Here is a 22947-nt window from a genome sequence, read left to right as displayed (position 1 = left end):
GGGAGACATTTATGGCGGGGTGGGAGGTTGAGGCAACTCGCCTGGCCGCTGATTACGCGCAGCCAGACACCAGGGCGGTTAGAGGAGCACAGCAGGGCGCGGTGCGCATCAGAGAAGCTTTGAAAACGAGTTTTGTGACTGGCCAGGCTACTGTGTGAAACTTCTGTTTGTTTCTCCTTGATGAACCCTCCAACCCCCCGCCCCGACCCGGTTCACTCTACTTCCCTGTAAACCAACCACCCCACCCCACCCTCCCCTCCCCTCCCGCTTGCAGAGGCAATAAAGTCATTGTTTTTTCACATTCATGCATTCTTTATTAGTTCCTTACAGAGGTAGGGGGATAATTGCCAAGGTAGCAGGGATGGGTGGGGGAGGAGGGATGGAAAAGGACACACTGCATTTTAAAACTTTAACTCTTATTGAAGCCCAGCCTTCTGATGCTTGGGCGATCATCTGGGGTGGAGTGACTGGGTGGACGGAGGCCCCCCCCACCGTGTTCTTGGGCGTCTGGGTGACGAGGCTATGGAACTTGGGGAGGAGGGCTGTTGGTTACACAGGGGCTGTAGCGGCGGTCTCTGCTCCTGCTGCCTTTCCTGCAACTCAACCATACGCTCGAGCATATCACTTTGATGCTCCAGCAGACGGAGCATTGCCTCTTGCCGTCTGTCTGCAAGCTGACGCCACCTATCGTCTTCAGCCCGCCACCTCTCCTCTCGTTCATGTTGGACTTTTCTCATCTCCGACATTGACTGCCTCCACGCATTCTGCTGTGCTCTATCAGCGTGGGAGGACATCTGCAGCTCCGTGAACATCTCGTCCCTCGTCTTACGTTTTCTCTTTCTAATGTTCACGAGCCTCTGCGAAGGAGAAACATTTGCAGCTGGTGGAGGAGAAGGGAGAGGTGGTTAAAAAAGACACATTTTAGGGAACAATGGGTACACTCTTTCATTACAAGGTCGCATATTTCGGCTTGCAGGCAGCCATCGTAGGCCACAGTGTTTTGGCTTATTTAACCTTCTTAACATGCGGGAAAGGTTGCAAACAGCAGCGCATTTCCCATCTCAAGGATGAATTGGGTTGTCCATTTAAAATGGGGTTTCAATGTAAAAGGAGGGGGCTGCAGTTTCCCGGTTAACATGCGGCACAAACACAAGTAAACCACCCCCCCCCCCACACACACACACACGATTCTCTGGGATGATCACTTCACCCCTCCCCTCCACCGCATGGTTAACAGCGGGGAACATTTCTGTTCAGAAGAGCAGGAACGGGCGCCTCTGAATGTCCCCTTAATAAAATCACCCCATTTCAACCAGGTGACCGTGAATGATATCACTCTCCTGAGGATAACAAAGAGAGACAAGGAATGGATATTGTCTGCATGCCAGCAAACACCGGGACCATACGCTGCCATGCTTTGTTATGCAATGATTCCAGACTACGTGCTACTGGCCTGGCGTGGTAAAGTGTCCTACCATGGCGGACGGGATAAGGCAGCCCTCCCCAGAAACCTTTTGCAAAGGCTTTGGGAGTACATAAAGGAGAGCTTTCTGGAGATGTCCCTGGAGGATTTCCGCTCCATCCCCATACACGTTAACAGACTTTTCCAGTACATGTACTGGCCGCGATTGCCAGGGCAAATTAATCATTAAACACGCTTGCTTTTAAACCATGTGTAATGTTTACAAATATTTACAAAGGTATACTCACCAGAGGTCTCCTGTGTGCCCTGAGGGTCTTGGGTGAGTTCGGAGGTTACTGGTTCCAGGTCCAGGGTAACAAACAGATCCTGGCTGTTGGGGAAACCGGTTTCTCCGCTTCCTTGCTGCTGTGAGCTACCTACAGTACCTCCATCGTCATCTTCCTCGTTCCCCGAACCGTCTTCCCTGTGTGTTTCTCCAGTGAGAGAGTCATAGCACATGGTTGGGGTAGTGGTGGCTGCACCCCCTAGGATCGCATGCAGCTCCGCGTAGTAGCGGCAAGTTTGCGGCTCTGCCCCGGACCTTCCGTTTGCTTCTCTGGCTTTGTGGTAGGCTTGCCTTAGCTCCTTAATTTTCACGCGGCACTGCTGTGTGTCCCTGTTATGGCCTCGGTCCTTCATGGCCTTGGAGATCTTTTCTAATACTTTTCCATTTCTTTTACTGCTACGGAGTTCAGCTATCACTGCTTCATCTCCCCATATGGCGAGCAGATCTCGTACCTCCCGTTCGGTCCATGCTGGAGCTCTTTTGCGATCCTGGGAGGACTCCATGACGGTTACCTGTGCTGATGAGCTCTGCGTGGTCACCTGTGCTCTCCACGCTGGGCAAACAGGAAATGAAATTCAAACCTTCGCGGGTCTTTTCCTGTCTACCTGGTCAGTGCATCTGAGTTGAGAGCGCTGTCCAGAGCGGTCACAATGAAGCACTGTGGGATAGCTCCCGGAGGCCAATAACATCGAATTCCGTCCACACTACCCCAATTCCGACCCGCAAAGGCCGGTTTTATCGCTAATCCCCTCGTCGGAGGTGGTGTAAAGAAACCGGTTTAAAGGGCCCTTTAAGTCGAAAGAAAGGGCCTCGTTGTGTGGACGTGTCCAGGCTTAATTCGGTTTAACGCTGCTAAAGTCGACCTAAACCCGTAGTGTAGACCAGGCCATAGTGGGAGTGAAGTGTAAACGCCTCATAGCCAGTATTCATCACCATTTCCTGAAGCAGCTCCTGCTAGAAGAGTCTGGGATTGGAGTAGCTAAAAGCTCAGCTCAGCTAGCAGCTCTACCTCAAGCCCTGAAATGGTCCAGATTTTGATCTCTGTCCCACTGGCATAAATCTTGAGAAAGTCCATTAACTAAAGATTGTAATCTGGTCTCACGAAGGTAGGCCTGGAATTAATATGGAATGCTGCTTGTGCATGTTCAGAGAAATGAATGAAAAATTATTGGAACCCGGTCTAACGAAGGCAGTCTATTTGGAGTGGGAACTTTCTTCAGTTTTAGGTCAGGGCTACACACTAAGTTTTAGCTGTGGTGCACATTTTAGCTTGTGGACACCACTGACGGCTATTATTTATATTTTGATAGTGCCTAAACTATGTTAAGTGTTTCCCAAACACAGACACAGTCCCTGCTCCTATGAATATAAAACAGATTAGTAAAATCTCACTTCAGGAAACCTGTCAGTCATGTCTAGATCATATCATGAGCTAAATAAACATGCAACAATTCACTGAACCATTCCACCATTAAAATTCCTATATTTTTAAATTACCGATCAAGAGTTTTTAAAAGGGGATGTAGAGTTCTGAGTGCCCACATGTCCATCTCTCTTTTCATGCCCTGTTACTACAAATGTGTGCACAAACATGTCTAATTACCTGATTTGCAGAGGCATTTATTCATGTGTTGGAACAGTTACAGTAAATGTATAAGCCAATGCGCGTGCATGTTCGCACACTGTATACATGGGCCTATGCCTTCTAAAACTTTGTTCAACATACTCCTCATACTCACTCCAATATTGCCCCTCCAGTCTCCCTCCTTTCTCCTGCCTGCATGTCCCCATCTGGCAACTTTATTGCCTGAGCCCAGGTTTTAGGTCACAGATCTGTGAAGTCCTGTAATAATAATCACAATTCGAAAAAAGCAAAAAGGAAATTAATGGACCTCCTCCCAGCCATCCCTGTAAAAATAAAAGTAAGTAGTAGCTGCTATTGAGCTGGCCAAGCACAATCCACCACCATTGGTAACAAGGAGCTCACCTTACTGATTTGATCAGTAATGTAACTGGGCCCCCCAAAATAAATCATATTTATATTTTAATTCAATAATATCTTGTCCTACTGTCTGTCTTGGGAACAATTTGATTTTCAAGTGGAAAAACTACAAGAGTAAAGGGCAAGTCGTTTATCACATTGAGAGTATCTGTTGCCAATGGAATCAGTGGGGTAATATTTGTATTATAATTACACACAAACTAGGGTAAAAGAACATTATTAACATTGCAAAGTCACACACCCAAATGCTAGGAAATTACAGAATTAAGGTTGCCTGTGCAACATTTATTTGAATGCTTTGTATGTATTGTGAGAATCTTTAATTACATGATCATACTATTTTTTCTACAGAATTCCTGCCTCGTTCAGTGCACAGGATGGACTGCACTCAATTGATAAAAAGCTATTTAATATTTTGTTTTATCCCCATTGTTCAGTGTGTGGTCCTTGGATTTACCAACTGCACATTATTCAAACCTTACTATGAAAAAAGACTTACTAATTTCTTCACAGGCTTTTCTATGGCTTTCATCGCTATAGTATCAGAGTGCTACCCAACTGTTACTTTATCTTGAAAGCCCTGTGATGTGGAGGGTGGGTATTATTCCAGTTTTACCAATGGCTAGCTCAGTCATAAAGAGATTAAGGTCTAAGTACCCACTAATTTTGAGTGCCCAATTTGAGATGCCTAGGACTTGATTTTTCAGCATACTTAGTGTTTATATAGCGTGAACAGCTCCCATTAACTTCAGTTGCAGTGGTGAGTTCCCAACACTTCTTTGCATCAGGCTCCTAGGTCTTAGATAGGGCACCCAGAAAACAAGGAACACATAATTAGTTACCACCTGTGAAAAGTTTTGTTTAAGCAAGTTGCTTAGCATCACAAAAGATCTCTGTGGCAGAGGAAGGGATATAATCCAATTCTCCAAGGCAGCATTCAATTGTCTTTGAAACATGGGACCTCCACCCTTTCTCTTCCAGCAGACTCCTGCCTCATTCAGTACACGTTTTCCAACTTCTGCAGCAAAGGAGGCAGGAATTGCATAGACCAGGGGTCTCAAACACGCAGCCCGCGGCGTGATTTTCTGCGGCCCGCAAGCCCCTCGCAGCCCCCCCCGTCCTCCCCCAGTGTTTACCAGAGCGGTGGCTGGATGTGCCCTGGAAGCAGGGCAGGCTCCCTGCCCGCCTGCCCTGCCCTGCGCAGCTCCGGGAAGAGGCTGGAACATGAGGGGCAGGGGGGGGGGCAGAGGGGCTGTGTGTGGCTGTTGCTTTAGGCAGTGCCCCCAGCAGCTCCCATTGTCTGGGAATGGGGAACTGCGGCCAATGGGAGCTGCTGGAGGCAGTGCCTCAAGCAACAGAAACACACAGCCCCTCCGCCCCCCCCTTCCCCATGTTCCAGCCTCTAGCGGGGGCAGCGCAGGCCCCCGGTACGTGCCGGGCCAGATCCTGCCCCCTGAACCCCTCCTGCAGCCGAACCCCCTGCCTTGAGCCCCCTGCTATACCCTGCACCCCGACCCCCCCTGCCTCACCCCGCACCCCTCCTGCATCCCAACCCACTGCCCTGAGCCCCATACCGCACCCCTCCTGTGCCCTGACCCCCCCACCGTACCCTGACCCCTGCCCTGAACCCCCTGCTTCACCCCGCACGCCTCTTGCATCCCAACCCACTGCCCTGAACCCCCTGCTGCACCCCTCTTGCACCCCAACCCCCTGCCCTGAGCCCCCTGCCACACCCTGCTCCCTGACCCCTTGCTGTACCCCTCACCCCAACTCCCTCCTGAGCCCCACCACACCCCACACCCTGGGGGCAGGGAGGGGGCAGAGTTGGGGTGGGGATTTCGGGGAAGGGGTTGGAATGGGGGCAGGGAAGGGGTGGGAATAGGCGGGGCAGTGGCGGGGCCTCATGGAAGGGGAGGAGTGGGGGCGGGGCGGGGCCAAGGGTGGCGGGGGGGGGTGTCAGTAATGCGGCCCTTGGGCCAATGTACTAGTCCTCATGTGGCCCTCATGGTCATTTGAGTTTTGAGACCCCTGGCATAGACAATAGCCTCTTATACTAATTCATCCCCACAACAGCTCTATGCTGTGCACTGAATGAAGGAAGGATCCTATCGAAAAAGTAGTCTGTGATCATATAATTAAAGACTGTATCATAATACCTATGCACAACTTTTGAGTGCTTGACTTTCCAGCAGTAGTAATGTTCTTTTAATTTAAATGTACGTGTAGTTTGCTAGCTTTTTAAAAAAGCAAACTAAAAAAACAAATTCCATCGTGTGTCTTCACAGTGACACCCACATGGTTAACCAGCAGAGTTGGAACCAGACAGACCTGTCACTTGAGCTAAATGAGTAAGTGATAGCAGGTTGCCATCCTTTATGTAGACCAGGCACGAAAGGGAGAATGAGACACAGTCACTGTGTTTCACAGATAGCTGCTGACAGCAGAGGAATGGTGACATTCAGGAATCATGGGTTCCATTCTAGGCTCTGGAGGGAGGGTGGGGTCTAGTGGGCACAGTCTTCTGCCTGTTCCCCCTAGCTTTGACTCCAACCAGACCCTGTTCCAGTCCTGTCTTTTTTGCCCCCCCATCCTCATTGCCCCAGTCCCAGTCTTCACACCTCAGGATTCTCATCCCAGTCTCCTTGTTCAACCAGTCCTAGTCTCTCCCTCTGGGCTCACAATCTGATAACCAGTTTCCTTGCCTCGGCAGTCCCTGTTCCCGCCTCTTTGCTTCTCATCTCTCTACCCTCCACCTCATCAGCTTCTAGACTCCCTCCCTTGTCTTCTCATCCAATCTTAGTCAGTCCCCCAAACCCCTCCCTTACTCCATATTTCAGTCTCTTTGCCCAGCTAGGCCCAGTCTCCCCTTTGCTTCAACTCCTCAATTGATCTCAGAGTATTCACCCCTCCCTTGCCAACTGGCTCCTTGTCATCCTGTTTCCCACACCAGCTATCCCAGTTCCAGTCTTCCCAGCCTACTTACCCGACCAGTCCCAGTTTCTCTTCTCCCCTGCAACTCTGTCTCACTGAACTCCTTGTCCCAATCTACCCCCTTTTCACCTCCTTATATAGCTTTTGTATCTTCTGCATTTAAATCAGATGTCTTCCTCCTCCATGCTGCCCAGGTGCCAGAAATCACTGAGAGCACAGGCAAGAATGGGTCCTTGCTCTCACTTTTAGTGCCTGGATCCTCCTCAATCCAGAGCAGCAATTACTGGGAAGGTTTTACTGAGCCCTTGCAGCCTTGGCTTTGTGGGAATGGCACATAAGCAGGCAAGTGACACAGGTTCTGTGATGCTCAGTTGCTCTTTTGAGTTGGCATATATGCAGTCTGGTCAGCAGTAGGTGCTGAGAGAAGCTAGAGCGTGCTCAAAGACAGACAGACAATCTTTGGCAATTTTTAGCAGCTAAAAGTAGTAGTCTCTAGTGAGCATGTACAAACTGTAATTTTTAAAAGGCTTATATCTTAAACTTTCATATTTCATGGGAATGGCAAAAGGCACACCCCTAGCACAAAGGTCCCTGCCAAATGTCAACTCCCTGTTTCAGAACATGTAGATGCTAGAGGATTTCAAAGAAAAACTTCACAGTAAGTTTTTTAACATGGGCAAAACAAGTAATTTTATCTAGCCTCATTCTCAGAAGCAGCTCAACTGTTTTGACTGAAATTTTCCAAAAAATTCAGCCTAAGGCAGACATCTCTCATGGAAAATTTCAATCCAAATGGTTGAAGTTTCAAATGGTTATAACTAACTGAAGAAAGGCCTTATTGTAACTGTTGGGCAACCTTAATAAGCCATGCTATCAGCCCTGCTTCCCAGTCTCTCCCCCTTCCCACTCTTAGCCCCAGTCTCCCTGCTTTGGCACTCCTATTTGATCTCCCTATCCCCCACCGGCTCCCAGTTCTGGTCTCCCTCCCTCGGATTCTCATCCAATCTCAGAATGTACAGAATGGAATCTAGGAATCTCAGTCAATCCCCAAGCCTGTTCCTAACTCCATGTCCCAATCTCCAATTAATTTTCATTAACTGAACAATAAAAAGCCTTGTTTGGTATTTTTTTTCCTCTGGTTTTTCTTCAGCTTTTTTTCTTCTTCATTTTCTGTTAAGATTTGAGAAGTTGAAGAATGTTGGCAGAAGGAATTGAGGACTTTCAAAACCAATCTTGCACAAGTTATTTTATTATTTTTATTGTGATTGGAATCTTTTTAGCTCAGAATAAATTAAATACTGTGCAGAATCTAGACTGGATGAGTGGCTATTCACTTTCTCTTACTAGCCACCTCATCTGATCCACAGTTTTGGATTTATTTCATGCACCATCAGGGTAATTTCCTCAACATGGTGTTTACTCCAAGCTATACTCTCATTCTCTGAAGTCTTATCTCTGACATTGCCTAATCTCCTTCAATAGAATTCACTCCTCCACATCCTTCATGCTCTTCCCTCACTTGTGTGCCTCACTTTCCTCCTAGATGGTGCTTCCCCCTTCCTGACAGCTGGCTGGGGGCCAGGCTGCAGATGACAAGGGCTTGTCATAGAATCATAGGACTGGAAGGGACCTCTAGAGGTCATCTAGTTCAGTACCCTGCACTCATGGCAGGACTAAGTATTATCTAGACCATCCCTGACAGGTGTTTGTCTAACCTGCTCTTAAAAAATATCCAACGATGGAGATTCCACAACCTCCCTAGGCAATTTATTTCAGTGCTTAACCACCCTGACAGTTAGGAAGTTTTTTCCTAATGTCCAACCTAAACCTCCCTTGCTGCAATTTAAGCCCATTGCTTCTTGTCCTATCCTCAGAGGTTAAGAAGAACAATTTTTCTCCCTCCTCCTTGTAACAACCTATCATGTATTTGAAAACTGTTATGTCCCCTCTCAGTCTTCTCTTTTCCAGACTAAACAAACCCAATTTTTTCAATCTTCCCTCATAGGTCATGTTTTCTTGATCTTAAATCATTTTTGTTGCTCTTCTCTGGACTTTCTCCAATTTGTCCACATCTTTCCTGAAATGGGGTGCCCAGAACTGGACACAATACTCCAGTTGAGGCCTAATTACTTCTCGTGTCTTCCTTACAACACTCCTACTCATACATCCCAGAATGTTGTTCACTTTTTTTGCAATAGTATTGACTCATATTTAGCTTATGGTCCACTATGACTCCCAGATCCCTTTCCGCAGTACTCCTTCCTAGGCAGTCATTTCGCATTTTATATGTGTGCAACTGATTGTTCTTTCCTAAATGGAGTACTTTGCATTTGTCCTTATTGAATTTTATCCTATTTATTTCAGACCATTTCTCCAGTTTGTCCAGATCATTTTGAATTTTAATCCTATCCTCCAAAGCATTTGCAACCTCTCCCAGCTTGGTATCGTCCACAAACTTTATAAGTGTACTCTCTGGCATTATTGAAATCATTGATGAAGATATTGAACAGAACCGGACCAAAAACTGATCCCTGTGGAACACCACTCATTATGCCCTTCCAGCATGACTGTGAACCACTGATAACTACTTTCTGGGAATGGTTTTCCAACCAGTTTTGCACCCACCTTATAGTAGCTCCATCTAGGTTGCATTTCCCTAGTTTGTTTGAGTAAGTCATGTGCGACAGTATCAAAAGCTGTACTAAAGTCAAGATATACCACATGTACTGCTTCCCCCCAGCCACAAGGCTTGTTACCCTGTCAAAGAAAGCTATCAGGTTGGTTGTCTAAGTGACTTAGTTAAACCAGTGCAAACCCTTGTGTGGATGCTCGTTAATTTAGACTTCGTGCATATTGGTTTAGTTTGCACTTGTAAATCTCAGGGCAAGCTACACTGCTCTAAATCAGGCTTTTCAAACTGATAAAAGTGTCCATATTCAAAACTGTACTAGATTAAATGGATTAACCTCAAACCTCTAGTTAAACTGGTGCAACTTCTCTGTTTAGACAAACAGTGTGAAAGAAGAAACAGCCAAGGAATCAGGGTCTGTGATCTGTTACTAGGAGAAGAGCAGCTCAGAAGTGGTTTCTTCTGCTGGCACACAGTCCTGGAACACTGGCCAAGATTAGCAGTTTCCAGGGATGGGTTTTGAAAACCTGGGACTGTTTTTTAGACAGATCAGGGCTGCCACTATGGCTAATATTGCTGTACAAATGTTGGTCCTTACAGTAGTTTTTATGCTGGTGTAACTCCATTGACTTTGACGGTTCTACTGACAAATAGTCAATGCATTGACTATGGCATACTTAATTCCTGGTCCTGTGGAGTACTGAACACCCTCAACTCCCACTGAAGTCAATGAAGTAACTTTGATTGTACCCTCCATTTGTTTAAGCTTAGTGCAACATTAATGTTAGACTTCACACTTATAAAAGAGACTATAACCGAGCGTACTGTTCTTGCTATACTGCCTGCTACTAGCACCACACTGCATGTTCTCTAACTTGACTGTGAAAGCAGCTATCACTGGTAATATCGCTCCTGCTTTCTACATCCTTCACTTACTGCTTCTCTGGATAAGGTCTTTTGGACAGGTACTATTCTCAACTAGGGCATTAACACGGCAAAGTGATGGCACTTACTGCAACAAGAGACACTACTTGTTCAAGTCCTGTTGAAGAAATGGATTGTTTTTAAATAGCCAGTTCAGAGGAGGGTGCATGGAGTAGCCCTTCCTCGCTAGGAAGCCTCAGAGAAGTCTGGGGATGGAACAGTTTCCTGCTCCCACAGACACGGGGAGGAGGGAGGCCATAGCTGCAGACCTTTACAGTAGACAAGCAGAGACAGGAGGCCAGTGCTAGACAAGATAGCAGTAGTAATGACTGCTCTGATAGCTGGCTCAAGAAGCACGAATAGCGTACCATGCTAGCATTAGATATTTCCACTCTCTTCAATGGGGTGTGGTAGATTATAACATGAAAGTCAGTGCAAAATGTGGCCGAACATCTGTATAATAAAATAATATTTACTTATAATGTGCACTCCCCACCCCAACTAATGAACTTTTATGGTGTTAATTCTATTAAGTGGATCCTTGTCTCAGAACCCAGGGACATGGTAATCTTATTTTGTGATAGAAGAGCTAGTTCTTTTAATCATGCTAAAATGACTAATGTAACATCAGATTTCTGTACAGTCTGAATAGGCTCAACTGTCAGTGGAAGGCAGAGACATGAGTTTAGACATCAGTTAGCATAATATTCTTTTGGCCAACATATATAAAGAATCCTGGCATGGTGTAGGGAGGTGACAGTCCTGTATATGGGGCCCTATCCAACTTCCATGAAAGTAAATGAAAAGATAGAATTGGAAGTTGGATCAAGCCCTTAATGAGTATAAAAAAATCCAAATCTGGTTTAAAAACCCAAGGTTTATTAATTTTGTATTAAAGGTCAGATTAAGTTTATTCCAAGAGAAAAGTAAAACCAGTGAAAGAGGGTTCACCTCTGCCCTGGGAGGATGGTAGAGTGAGCTTGGTCAACAGATGCACTTCTCAGCCCAGCTAGTTCAGTGCCATTGAACTTAAATGCATGAATCTCACTGGGCAACTGCTGTTGGATTCTGAATAAAATGAGAATGCAGAACAGACAAATGAAGGATCAGATCCAGAACTTGCAAGGCTCCCAAGTAAATCCTCACATATATGCAAATATCACAAGAAATGCAGGCATCAGCATTATTCATGTAAACAACCATGATGGAGAGATTGAGCCCATGTGCAGGTTTATTTAGCAGTCAAGTTATTTTCACTACAATAACTGGATATGCACACTATTGTTAAGGTTGCAGTATGTTTGATATGCTACTGGGTGAGGGTGGTATGTACTAGTGTATTTATTTGGCCAGACATCCATTTTTGCCCTAAACAAGTTCAACTTTGTGCTTGCATCGGTAACTCTACAGGGGAGGCATCTTTTACAATATGGAAAATTTTCAGTTATCAATTGTTTATTATTGGAGAAATGCACATATGTAACCTTGGTTCACTTTAGTTGATTTACAGGTTGCGCATCTGTGGGTGCTGAACTGTACTATTTACAACCTAAATAGTATTGTTGTCTTTGTTTTCTTTGGCCATGATTGGATTTCTTTACTGTAATAAACTATCTACTCAGCATTTATATTAGTGCCTTGTAAAACAGGAAAGCAGTGATATCACTTCATTTTATTTCTATTATTTAATACACAGGAGGTTAGCCACTATGGTAATGGCCTAATTAAATATTAATTAGGTACAAATAAAATTTAAAAACTAACAATTTACATAAAAATCCAACACTGTCAAGTTTGTTTTCATAAACACAAGATGTTGTATGTATCGAAGATCTTTTCTGCAGTTATGAGGAAGTACCTCCTCTTCTGTGCTAAACATCCTAATAGATGAGCATGTACTGCATTTGCTTGCAGCGTATGCAAGCTCATGGTATGAATGAATAATTGATGGTTATATGGTGAAAGAGTGCAAGAAGAAATGCTCTACAGAATCTGTAAACTGTTGTAAAACAATTATTTTCCTGCATGTGACTCTTTTTCATGCCTCTGTGCACCAAGCAGAGAGTTGCTGAAAAAGTTCCCAGACATTGTCATCTGCCTACTGCCAGCAGCACTGTCACTAGTGCGCATTGATTGACTAAGGACTACTAGTGGCACAGTGTTACTGAACAAGTTGCTGAGGTAGTGTGATCTCAAGAATGTTGTCCATTCTTGTTTAGGTTTCTCTTACCATACATTCATTACTCCTGGGCTAATTTGAAAGGAAACTACTATTTCAAAATAAAGAATAGATTTACCCCAACCATGGGACTTTATATATCATTTGGTATTTTATAGAACCATCCTTCGTGCATTTAAATTTATTATTGGTAAAGTTACGTACTTACACATTTTTACAATATTTTTAATAAGCTTGAAATACAGTTTTGCCATAAGATGTAGATACTTGTATTTAAAACGGGAGACCTACATCATTGCAAAGGCATGGCTGGTAATCTTTGCAGTACTTTCACAGTATGAGCATTAAACTGTGTTTCAAAGAAATGAGCTGGAGTACAGAAGCCTCCTATAGAAAGTGCTCTTTGTCCTCTGACTCAGGTGATCCTGCCACACCTAGAGCAGTAAATTGTTACTGGTGTTAGTTTTGCAGACAGTGGCACAAGTGCACTATCCAGGGAGTTCCCCTAAACCAGGAGAATTCTCTGCTAGTGATTTACATGCAGATTACAGCCTCTTTACATCACCTGAATGTTGCAAAGGGGCCATAAATGTCTGAGAATCTGGCTCTGCAAGCAGTTGTGAAGTAGAATGGGATGGCACATGCTATTTATATACCTAAAATATTTCCCAGACAGGTTTACAATACACATTTCCACTTAAATGAATATTTGAGTTCCAAATTAAAATTCCAAATACTATCTAATTTTTCATTTAGACTGAACATCCCTATCACAATTGCTGTATCATGCAGTCTAATGAAAAAAGCTATTAGTGGGATGATGTAAAACCCACAAGTTGAATAGTTCCCATTTTTATGAACACAAATTGGTAGATTCAGTCCATGGGGATTGACAGCCCTTTTAGATTCACCTGGAGTTTCAGATTTGCATGTGAACTTCAGAGATCCTGGCTTTTGTAACACAACAGTTTAACACAGCTTTAGTTACCATGCTAGATGACGACAATCTGAATTAGAAGTAGAACTTGAATGAATAATTCACAATAAATTTTTCCAATGGCTTTACCCTCTTCTTTTCTGCTTAATCATCAGTGGTCAGAAAATTCACATGATTCTGTTCCCTGGTTGGATGGGTACACAAGTACTTCTGGTACAAACACTAGCTTGTAGGAAGTTGATTCATTTCTGCAACAATCAGGCCAGACACATGACTTCGAAATTTACTGTCCCTGAACATTCATGCCAGCAAAACTTGACCTCTCAAATGCTGACAGAAAGCAAACAAAGAGGACGTGACCGGGGTTAAAGGAAATTCATAGCAAACATTCACAGAAAAGTATTTGTACAGCTTGAATTACTAGGTTGGTTGGGAATGTTATAGATATATCAGACTCCCTCTAAATCTTGTAGAACATAAAAAATTACTCAAATAAGAGTGTTAGGGCAGAGGAGGAGGACTTTAACTGTGGTTTGCTATAAGGAGGAAAATAAATGTAAATGAAGCAGCTCCTAATATACTGCTCATCTTGGCTGCACAGAGAAATAGATGTGAATATCTAAGACAGAACAAGGAAACAGTCAATGAAGTTAAAAGGTGGGAAATTCAAAACTGATAAAATCAACTATTTTTTACACAACATATAAACAACCTGTGGAACTCTCTGCCACAGGAAGTTGACACCAATAACAAGGTTCCAAAAGGTATTGTATATTTATATGTATTCTATTCAGATTTCATAACTACTGGTAACAAATTTTGGAAAGGATATTAAGCCTTCTGGGCTTAATCCAGTCTCTAAGTATTAGAGATCAGAATGAGAGACCTACTGTGTGCAGCCGATTATTTTACATCTGTCTACTGCAGGATTGTTCACCTTCCTCTGAAAACATCTGGTACTGGCCACTGCCAGAGACGGGATGCTGGATGACAGCAGCCCACTGGTCTGCTCCAGTATGGCAAGTTATATGTTGCTACAACAGGCATAGATTGAGGGGGAGGGGAGAGTCTGTGCAAACAGTATCTGAAACGGCAACACCATTAGCAGGGAGCATAGAAAGAAAAAAACCCTTTAAGTTAAGGCAATATGGTTAATAAATAATGGAAACCTCCAGTAATGGGACTCTACAGAAAAAGTGGAACAAATCCTGCCTCCAGGTATGCCAGAGTATTTATGCTCTGAGTCAGGTTACTGGAGCTAACTCCAGATTTAACCCAATATAAAAAAGCAGAATTTGGCCATTTTTTAATTATGTCACGTCACTCTTCCACTCTGGCCAGAAGGTCACTGATTCACGTGGCCAAACAGAAATCTAGATTTCATACCTCAATCTTGTCTTAAATGCAGCACTGGGACAAAGCGATTTCTGTGAAGAAAGTACAGCTCCACATTTTAGTGGAGGGTTTTCTTACAGTAGTGTGTTTGGCTATGCCGCGGTGATTGGCTATGCCAAGGTTATGGTAATTACCACTCTATCATATACTGTGTCATTTTTTCATTTTATGCTGATACATTACTTGTACTTCATGACTTCATTACGTGCCAATTGAATACCCAAGAGACAAGGGAAGTAGTAAAGAAAAACAAGGTAAATACCAACAACTGATATTGGCACTCTTTTTCAGGCTTGATAGAGTGCAGTTAGTGATGCAGAGTGCAATTTTGTCTTCTGCTAGTGTCTCTGTGTACAGTATGTATTTTAATTTCTACACACACAACTAACGGGCCCTGAAATGAATTCTCTGGGATTATTTTACCTTTGTTAGATTCAGCCCAAAAGCCTTTATTATTTTAAAATGTGTGGTATACATGTGAAATATTTCAACTAGTGAAGCCTGTATAATATACAGATTTAAGTCCTGAATGCATTTGAGGCTTACATGATGTGCCTATATGTTCTGTTCATGCTCCCATTTTTTTTTTTTTTTAAACCATGGAGAAGTGCCACCTGGGGGAAAAGGAAAGGGTCTATGACAAGAAGGGCAGCTTCATTCCGAAACTGGTTGATGAAGAGACCGGCAATAGTAAAATTATCTAGCACATCTAAAGGTGGGAATTGGCATGTATGGGCGGGTGCTAGCACACGTAAATTAAATGAAAGGAGGAGAGCGGTCAGATTTAAATAGCAACAAGGAAGAAAAGGTGAGGTGGTAATATGAAAAGGTGTAGCCAATGTTATGAAAACCCTCATTAGAACAGGTATACAAGCAGCTGTTTCAAAAATGTACATGTTAACAACAGAGGTAGGGAATCTGAAACAGCGACAGTCAGGAATGAATGGGACTTTGAAGCACAGTCTGTTCGGCCCAGTTCTACAACTTTTTCTGTAGAGAGAATGCCAACTTTGGCTACAGAAGTGTAGATTGTTTTTACTTACAAATTACTTACAAATTGTTGTAGGTAATAGTCTGAAACTCGCCTCAATACAGCTCTGCTGTTAATGCCAACTCTGATCATAGGGACGCCTCTGACACTTTCGGGGGGCCATGCTTTTTTCAATATCTACAGTGGTTCGGTCTCAAGTCTTCCTTAAATCAGGAGCTGTGAAGTACCATTTAAAGTGGGGGAGATTAGATTTGCTTTCCCCCACTCCTGCCTGGCCCTTGTCTTTCTTTCTCTGGCACCCTCATCAGAAACCTGACCCTCCTGGTCCATGAGCACCCACCCTGACTCCTCTCAATGTGGTCACACATGCAGCAAAAAAAAAAAAAAAAAAAAAAAAAAGGTAAATTACATCTCTCAACTGGCAACTGTCAAGAAAGTAGAAAAAACAGCAAGTAAGTAAAAAAACAGCCAAGAGGCAACCCTAACTTCCATGTACTTGTTTAAGTGGTTGGGCCATACCCTAGGAGGCCCCCACAGCTCTGCAGTCTATGCTTTAAATCCATAACTGACTCAGACTCTGCTTAAGGAGAAAGACACAATCCGCAAATAATAAACTTGGGAAATTAGTAGAGGCCTCAACTGTCCCTCAAAGCCTCCATGCTCTTAACTTGGTGTGTAAAGGCTCAAAGAGAGGGCACAGTTGCTGTTTGTGGACTTTGGCCACCCTTAAATAAACCCTTTAACTACATGTTGGAGGAGTTAATGATTTTTGCTGCTACTGGGTTTGCATTTCTGTATGCATACACTTCGGCCCTTTTGGTATGATTTTATATAGATGTTATAGAACCTGTGCTGTGAATCAAGATTTTGCAGTACATGAACCTGCATAACGTCAAGGCACTGCTGCATAATTGCAGGCCCCAGTGAGTCAGAATAATGGAGGCTAAGGCCCCCAATGCAGACACAGTCTATACCTCTGTACCTAAGGGCTCAGCACAGAGCAAGAGATATCTGCAACATGCTTCAAGTTTGTCAAGTGATGACAAGCGCATGACAGAAACTAAAATTAAGATGCACATGTTGCTCAAAGTCCATTGTTATAAAGGTTTAAAGTAAATATAACACTAGAATAGCAGTGTGTGCTGCTAAGCAGAGGAGGTGAGATCACCAAACTTGTTTTATCACCTCACTGAAGGATGAAATCCTAGAAATAGCAGTTCATCCTCCCACCACTTAGGGATGAATGTTCCAAGGAAAGGAAGAGGGTTGTTTCCCATTTACACATGAAGTACTATGAAATAAAATCTGGTCTCAATTGCCTCCATTTAATACCGATGCAACCTCTGTCAACTGGAAGTTGACTTCATTGGCAGGTTGCATGGGTATAAATGAGGGCAGTTTGCTCCTTGATACTGTATCTCAATTTAGATTGTTTTGGTACTAGCTAAAATTATCCTCTGCTATAGTTACCCTCTGCTGCAATGACACCTGTTTGGGTAGGGTAGATCTCATTAAGTCTCTTGCTGATGAATTCCGGCAACAAAACTAAACTGTGCAAATAGCAAACTTCACAGGGCCATTCAAAGAAATACTGTAGCACCTTATAAAAGAACTGCTGCACTGATCAAAAGTTTTTTTTTTTAAAAGATGAAAGATTGGCTTTAGAAAGTCATAAAAAGACCAGATTGAGCTCTGACTAAAGTAGTCATATGGCAGTGAGACATCACTCTACTGCACAGCTGTGCAGTTGATCCTCACATCATGGCTCCAGTGTAGCAGAGGGAGAATAGGACCTGTGAACCTGGCACTTCCCTCCCAAGCCAGTGGATGAAGAGTAGGCAGAGCCTTGGCTCCACCCTCACCATCCAAAGTGCTAGCCAGCTGAACTGACAAGAGTAGAGAGAAGGTAAGCTTCATGCTATAAAGGGCTGTACTAAATTACTTCCCTCCAGGATCATGGGGGCACAGGGAAGGAACAGTGACTAAGTTACAGTCTGTTTTCAGGACTCACTAAAGGTTGAATCTAGCTCATAGGAACTAGAAATGGACGAGCTCCATTAGACCAAGTTCACCCCCCTAGTAGGCTGAATTGTTCCTTTTAATGCATTTTCTAGTGCTTTGTCCTGTCTAGATTGAAAGGCCAGGAGATTGATTCAGGATAATATTTTCAAAAACACCTCAGTTCCATTTTCAAGAGCGCGTCAGGCTCTTAGGCAGGGCAGTCGCCTAGGGTGCTACAATTTGGGGGGTGGTGACCGTGGTGGTATTTCGGCGGCGGGACCTTCCACTGCCTCTGTGGGGGGCGGCATTTCGGGGCGGGACCTTCCGCCGCCTAGGGCAGCAGAAAAGCTGGCGGTGCTCCTGCTCTTAGGAGTCTGTCTCATTGAAAAGCAATGACACTTGTTCTCCTAAGTCACTTTTAAAAATGGGACTTAGGCGTTTTTTTTAAATTTTACCCTCAGTCTACTTTCCAGAGTATCACAACTACCAGTATATGAAGGTCAGTCAGAACTCCATGAACTGTCATACTTTTCTCTTCCTCATACAAAACATCCCCTTTGTATATTAATGGCACCGTAGTTTTACTGTGATAAAACTGGAAGCAGGGGAGTTACAATAGAACGATCTGTTTGACTAGTATAGCGCTGTATCAGTTAAGCTGTGCACAGGCATCATACCCTACATAATATTGTTTTCTAAGGGGAAGAAAGAATTTGTTAATGTTTCTGTACCAGGGGACCCATCTCTTGAGTCCCTCCCACTGCTGCATATGGTACTGCAGACCTTTTCCTGCTGCTGGCACTCTGTAGGTTATCAGCCTCACTTGGAGGGTCTTCAGTGGCTCACCCATTAGACTGGGTGTCACAGTAAAAAATGAACCCCTTCCAGGGTAGCAAAGTGTTCAATAAACTGTCTGTCTTCACCATGGTCATTAGCCCTGGTTCTCACCCTGCACTCAGGCTTCTAAACAAGCCTTTTCCCAAGCTTACGCTACTTCACCCGTGGAAACCCAGGCCTGCCCACTACTCCAGTTTCCAACCCAGGGACCCTATAAAGAACAGCCACATACTGTTCCTTTCATTTAGTTACAGCTATTTCCCTGGGCCTTTTCCCACCTGGCCCTTTATCTTCACCCCTTACCTTAAGGTTAAAGTTCTCGTGTCCTCTCTCTCCCAGTTTGAGCCAATGCAATCAGTCAAGCTCCTGTGGCCAAAGAGAAGCACCTTCCCTTGCCCTTCTAATCCTAGCCAGGAACTGACCTGCTAAGCCCCTTTAGCTCTTTTTATCTGCATCTGCTGGGCTCTGATTGGCTGCTTCTGTTCTGCCTCTCTAGACAGACCTGGAGGACCCACCTTCGCAGCTCTTTCCCCGAGGCTAGGTGTAGTAGGACTGCGAGGCTGGTACACCTTGTCAGAAGTTTCCTGCAAAGATCAATAATTGTGCCTCTTCAGATAAACCCTTTCATAAAACCCTCATGCAAACCTAATCCCCACCATTCATTTAATCATTTATTTACAAAAATGTTCAATGCAAACAAAATGGATAGAAATGATGAAAGAAGAATCAGGAGGACATGTGTACACACATTTGAGTGACAGACAACAATATAAATATAAATGAGGGAGGGGGAAAGTAGTTGTGAATCTCTTTCATGTACTCTACTTTGGGAAACCGGTCAGAACAGGGCTGTGCCGGAAAAGGGCTGCCATCAGCTCTTGCTGAGAGAGAATTGGGACAGAGCTCAGCACTGTTTGTTTTCACGTGGATTTGGGTAATAAAAACACAGAAGGCTGGAAAGAAAAGGGGATTTGATTTACTATTGCTCTGGGTACACATTTTCTAAGGTCTGCAGACTCAAGCTGTCCCTAAATTTCTGCAGTATTTAGAAGATTTTTATTGCTTTTCTTTACACATTTTCCATCGGGATTGTATTTGGGGTAATACAATGTTCAGAAGTGTCAGAAACAGAGAAAAAGTGAATGTTCTGCAGAAGGGAAACAAAGTCTCCCAATTGTATTAATTTCTTTTCTCTCACTGTTTGACAGGTGGAGAGCCCAGATTCACAGATCTGAACTGGATCAGCCTAAAGAAGTGGGGGGAGAAACAAAACAAACACAACAAAACCGTACCAGACCTTCAGCTGTAACTAGCAGCATCACCACAGCAACCAGAAAAGACAATTAAAAGACAACTGGGGCTAAAGCGGAGCATATGAAGGTGCAGCTCCTTACCTTTGGATAGAAGAGAGCAAAATAATTATGCAGAAGAGAAAAGAATATTTGACTGATCCGGCCACACTATGGAATAGGGAAGTGTCCTTTCATTAACAGGAATGTGCTACTGTTTATTCACAGGATAGGGGAGTGCCATGAGATCTACTGAGGAGACTGTCTGTCTGTGGTTGCATTTCTACATTTGTTTGCACCCCTGCTGGGACTGAACTAGTTGGTACAGGCCTATTGGCCCATCAGGTATTGGATAGTGATTTTTTTCCCACAGGGTGCACCTGGCACGAGAATTGAAAGATACTGCAGCTCTTGCTCAGAGACGGAGAGAGAGAGTGAATCTCCAGTTCTCCTCTTCTGTTACTGTCTGCTATACCATGGGATGTAGGCAAAGCTCTGAGGAGAAAGAGGCAGCGCGGCGGTCCCGGAGGATTGACCGCCACCTGCGCTCTGAGAGTCAGCGACAACGACGTGAGATCAAGCTCCTACTCCTAGGTACAAGCAACTCTGGCAAGAGTACTATTGTCAAGCAAATGAAAATCATTCACAGTGGTGGCTTTAACTTGGAGGCTTGCAAGGAATACAAACCTCTGATTATCTATAATGCCATTGACTCCCTCACACGCATCATTCGTGCTCTAGCCACCCTTAAGATAGAGTTCCACAATCCTGACAGGGCCTATGATGCTGTGCAGCTTTTTGCCCTGACTGGCCCAGCTGAAAGCAAAGGTGAGATTACTCCTGAGCTTCTGGGAGTCATGAAGCGGCTCTGGGCAGACCCTGGTGTGCAGGAGTGCTTCTGCCGATCCAATGAATACCACCTAGAGGATAATGCTGCATACTATTTGAATGACCTAGAAAGGATTGCGGCACTGGACTACATCCCTACAGTGGAAGATATTCTGCGTTCTCGGGACATGACCACAGGGATTGTGGAAAATAAATTTACCTTCAAAGAGCTAACTTTCAAAATGGTGGATGTGGGTGGACAGAGGTCTGAGCGCAAAAAATGGATCCACTGCTTTGAAGGGGTTACAGCAATAATTTTTTGCGTGGAGCTGAGTGGATATGACTTGAAACTGTATGAGGATAACCAGACGGTGAGTACTTCTGGGTTTCTTCTATGTTTTGGCTTATTATTATTTGCAGTTCAGTAGTGTCTAGAGGCCCAAGTCCCATTTGTCCTCCACAGGTAACAAAAAGACCTGCCCAAAAGAGCATCCATGGAATCTAGTAGTATTTTTTCTGCACTCACAAGGTGGCAACTATGTTTCCTAGCAGCATGTAGCCTTTCTCCATTGTCTTTGTTTCTTCAGTACTATCAATAGAAGACAATAGGACTTCCTTATGTGGCACAATAGTGCAAAATGAGTTTGTCTGAGGCAGAAGCTTCGGACCCATTGGGCTAAGCATTACTCCAAAAGTCAGTAAAAATCTGGGAGAGGTCTTTGGGCAGTTATGGCTTCCTTTTATAAAGGGGGACAGTCAACTAGAAAATCACATTTCAGTTGGGAAATACTGTACCTACTACAGTGACAAATAACACTTAAAATTACTATAATTGAAAGGTTAGCAAAAGAAATTTCTCCATTTCAGTCTATTTTATGCATTTGACAGCATTTTGTGTATAGTCAGTTTTGATTTCCCCTGTAGCCTCAGTTTTATTCTTGCTTATAAAGATCAGTGTGAGCAGAAAAAGCCTTTAAAACATTTAAAAGAAATGTTTTATAAAAAGATATAATTTTAAGGTGTGCTATCAGAAACTGGGATATTTTAAAATTAGTCAGTTTCCAAACAATCAAGTTGACAGTGAGTGTCCCTTTAAGTCGCATGGAAATTGTCATTAGAAGTCTGCTTTATGGCTACTTTTGTTATGCACCCAGTCTACTTATTGTCCAATAAATAACTATTCGTCCTGAATTCTCCTTGTATTACTAATACTAATCTTCGGTTTGCTTAGCACACAGATACTGTAACTATGGAAATAGTTGTATATGTATGTGTGTGTGTGTGTATGTATGTGTTTGCTATTGTTTTCAGACTGCTTAACTTGACCTTTTTAGGTACTATTTGGATTTTTTACATATTTTTTTCTATTGTAACCCCATAAATGGACATGATGCTTAAGAAACAATCAGATGTGTTAGTAGAAATATGTTACAATTCCTACAGCTCCCTACTTGCCCATATTCCAGTTTAAAAACAACTGACCATCAGGAGGAACTAAAATCAACCCCAGAAAACCAGTGTCTGGAGACAACTAATTTACTATCAGAGGGGTAGCCGTGTTAGTCTGGATCTGTAAAAAGCAACAGAGAGTCCTGTGCCACCTTATAGACTAACAGATGTATTGGAGCATAAGCTTTCGTGGGTGAATACCCACTTCGTTGGACTAATTTACTGTTTACCCAAAGGTGCACCCACTTCCTATCATCTCCCTCAGACATCTTCAGTTGTTTCACCTTGGTGGAAATTTTCTGTGGCAAGGCAGCCTCTGGAGCACCCCAGAATGCTGCATGCATTGTTCTTTCACAATAGAAACAGTACTTCAGTGAAAGGGGATCCCAAGAATGTGTTTTGTATACAATATTTAGAATCTAATTGCGATGGTTATGTACATTCTCAGTGCTTGTATTACAGTAAGTCACTTAAGAAATCCTTTCTACCACGCTAATGGTTTGGGCAGACTGTTACGGAATCTGCTCCTTATGGAAATACTCCACTAACTGCATTAATTGTCATAGCTAGTTCAGTCATTTTATTTTTTTCTTCTGTATGTAGTATGCTTGTTATATCTGGCTTTGCTAGAGAATATCCTGGTTAGAATTCATGATAATGTGCATTCTATGTATCTACTCATACATACATAAATGGGATCAAATCCAGGCCCTACGTGAATTCATGATGTGAAGCTACTAACAGCTGTGTGATGTTGCTGGGCTTTCCGGATGCCTATATGAACTCTGGGTGCCTGGGACACCACAA

At 43.6% G+C, this 22947-nt stretch overlaps 2 protein-coding genes across 4 annotated transcripts in view; one reads left to right on the top strand and one right to left on the bottom strand.

Moving 5' to 3' along the window:
- The window catches only part of RSPH14 (radial spoke head 14 homolog), a 209337-nt gene that overhangs the window by 58201 nt on the left and 128189 nt on the right, over window positions 1-22947 (bottom strand). The gene's annotated exons all lie outside the window — the stretch shown is intronic.
- GNAZ (G protein subunit alpha z) overlaps window positions 1-22947 on the top strand; it is a 153781-nt gene that overhangs the window by 26417 nt on the left and 104417 nt on the right. Inside the window, exons 1-2 of one of the 3 annotated variants that reach the window (XM_034790806.1) lie at window positions 19430-19508; window positions 19783-21062. In XM_034790806.1, the coding sequence (XP_034646697.1) occupies window positions 20340-21062 (723 nt within the window). In that variant the 5' untranslated portion in view covers window positions 19430-19508; window positions 19783-20339. Of the gene's footprint in view, window positions 1-19429; window positions 19582-19782; window positions 21063-22947 lie in introns of those variants that run through there. The other 2 variants (XM_034790807.1, XM_034790805.1) reach the window with 2 other exon arrangements.

Source organism: Trachemys scripta, chromosome 15, assembly GCF_013100865.1.
Source record: "Trachemys scripta elegans isolate TJP31775 chromosome 15, CAS_Tse_1.0, whole genome shotgun sequence".
Taxonomy (NCBI): Eukaryota; Metazoa; Chordata; order Testudines; family Emydidae; genus Trachemys; species Trachemys scripta.
Note: the sequence above shows the minus strand (reverse complement) of the source record. Positions and strands in the feature narration are given on the sequence as shown.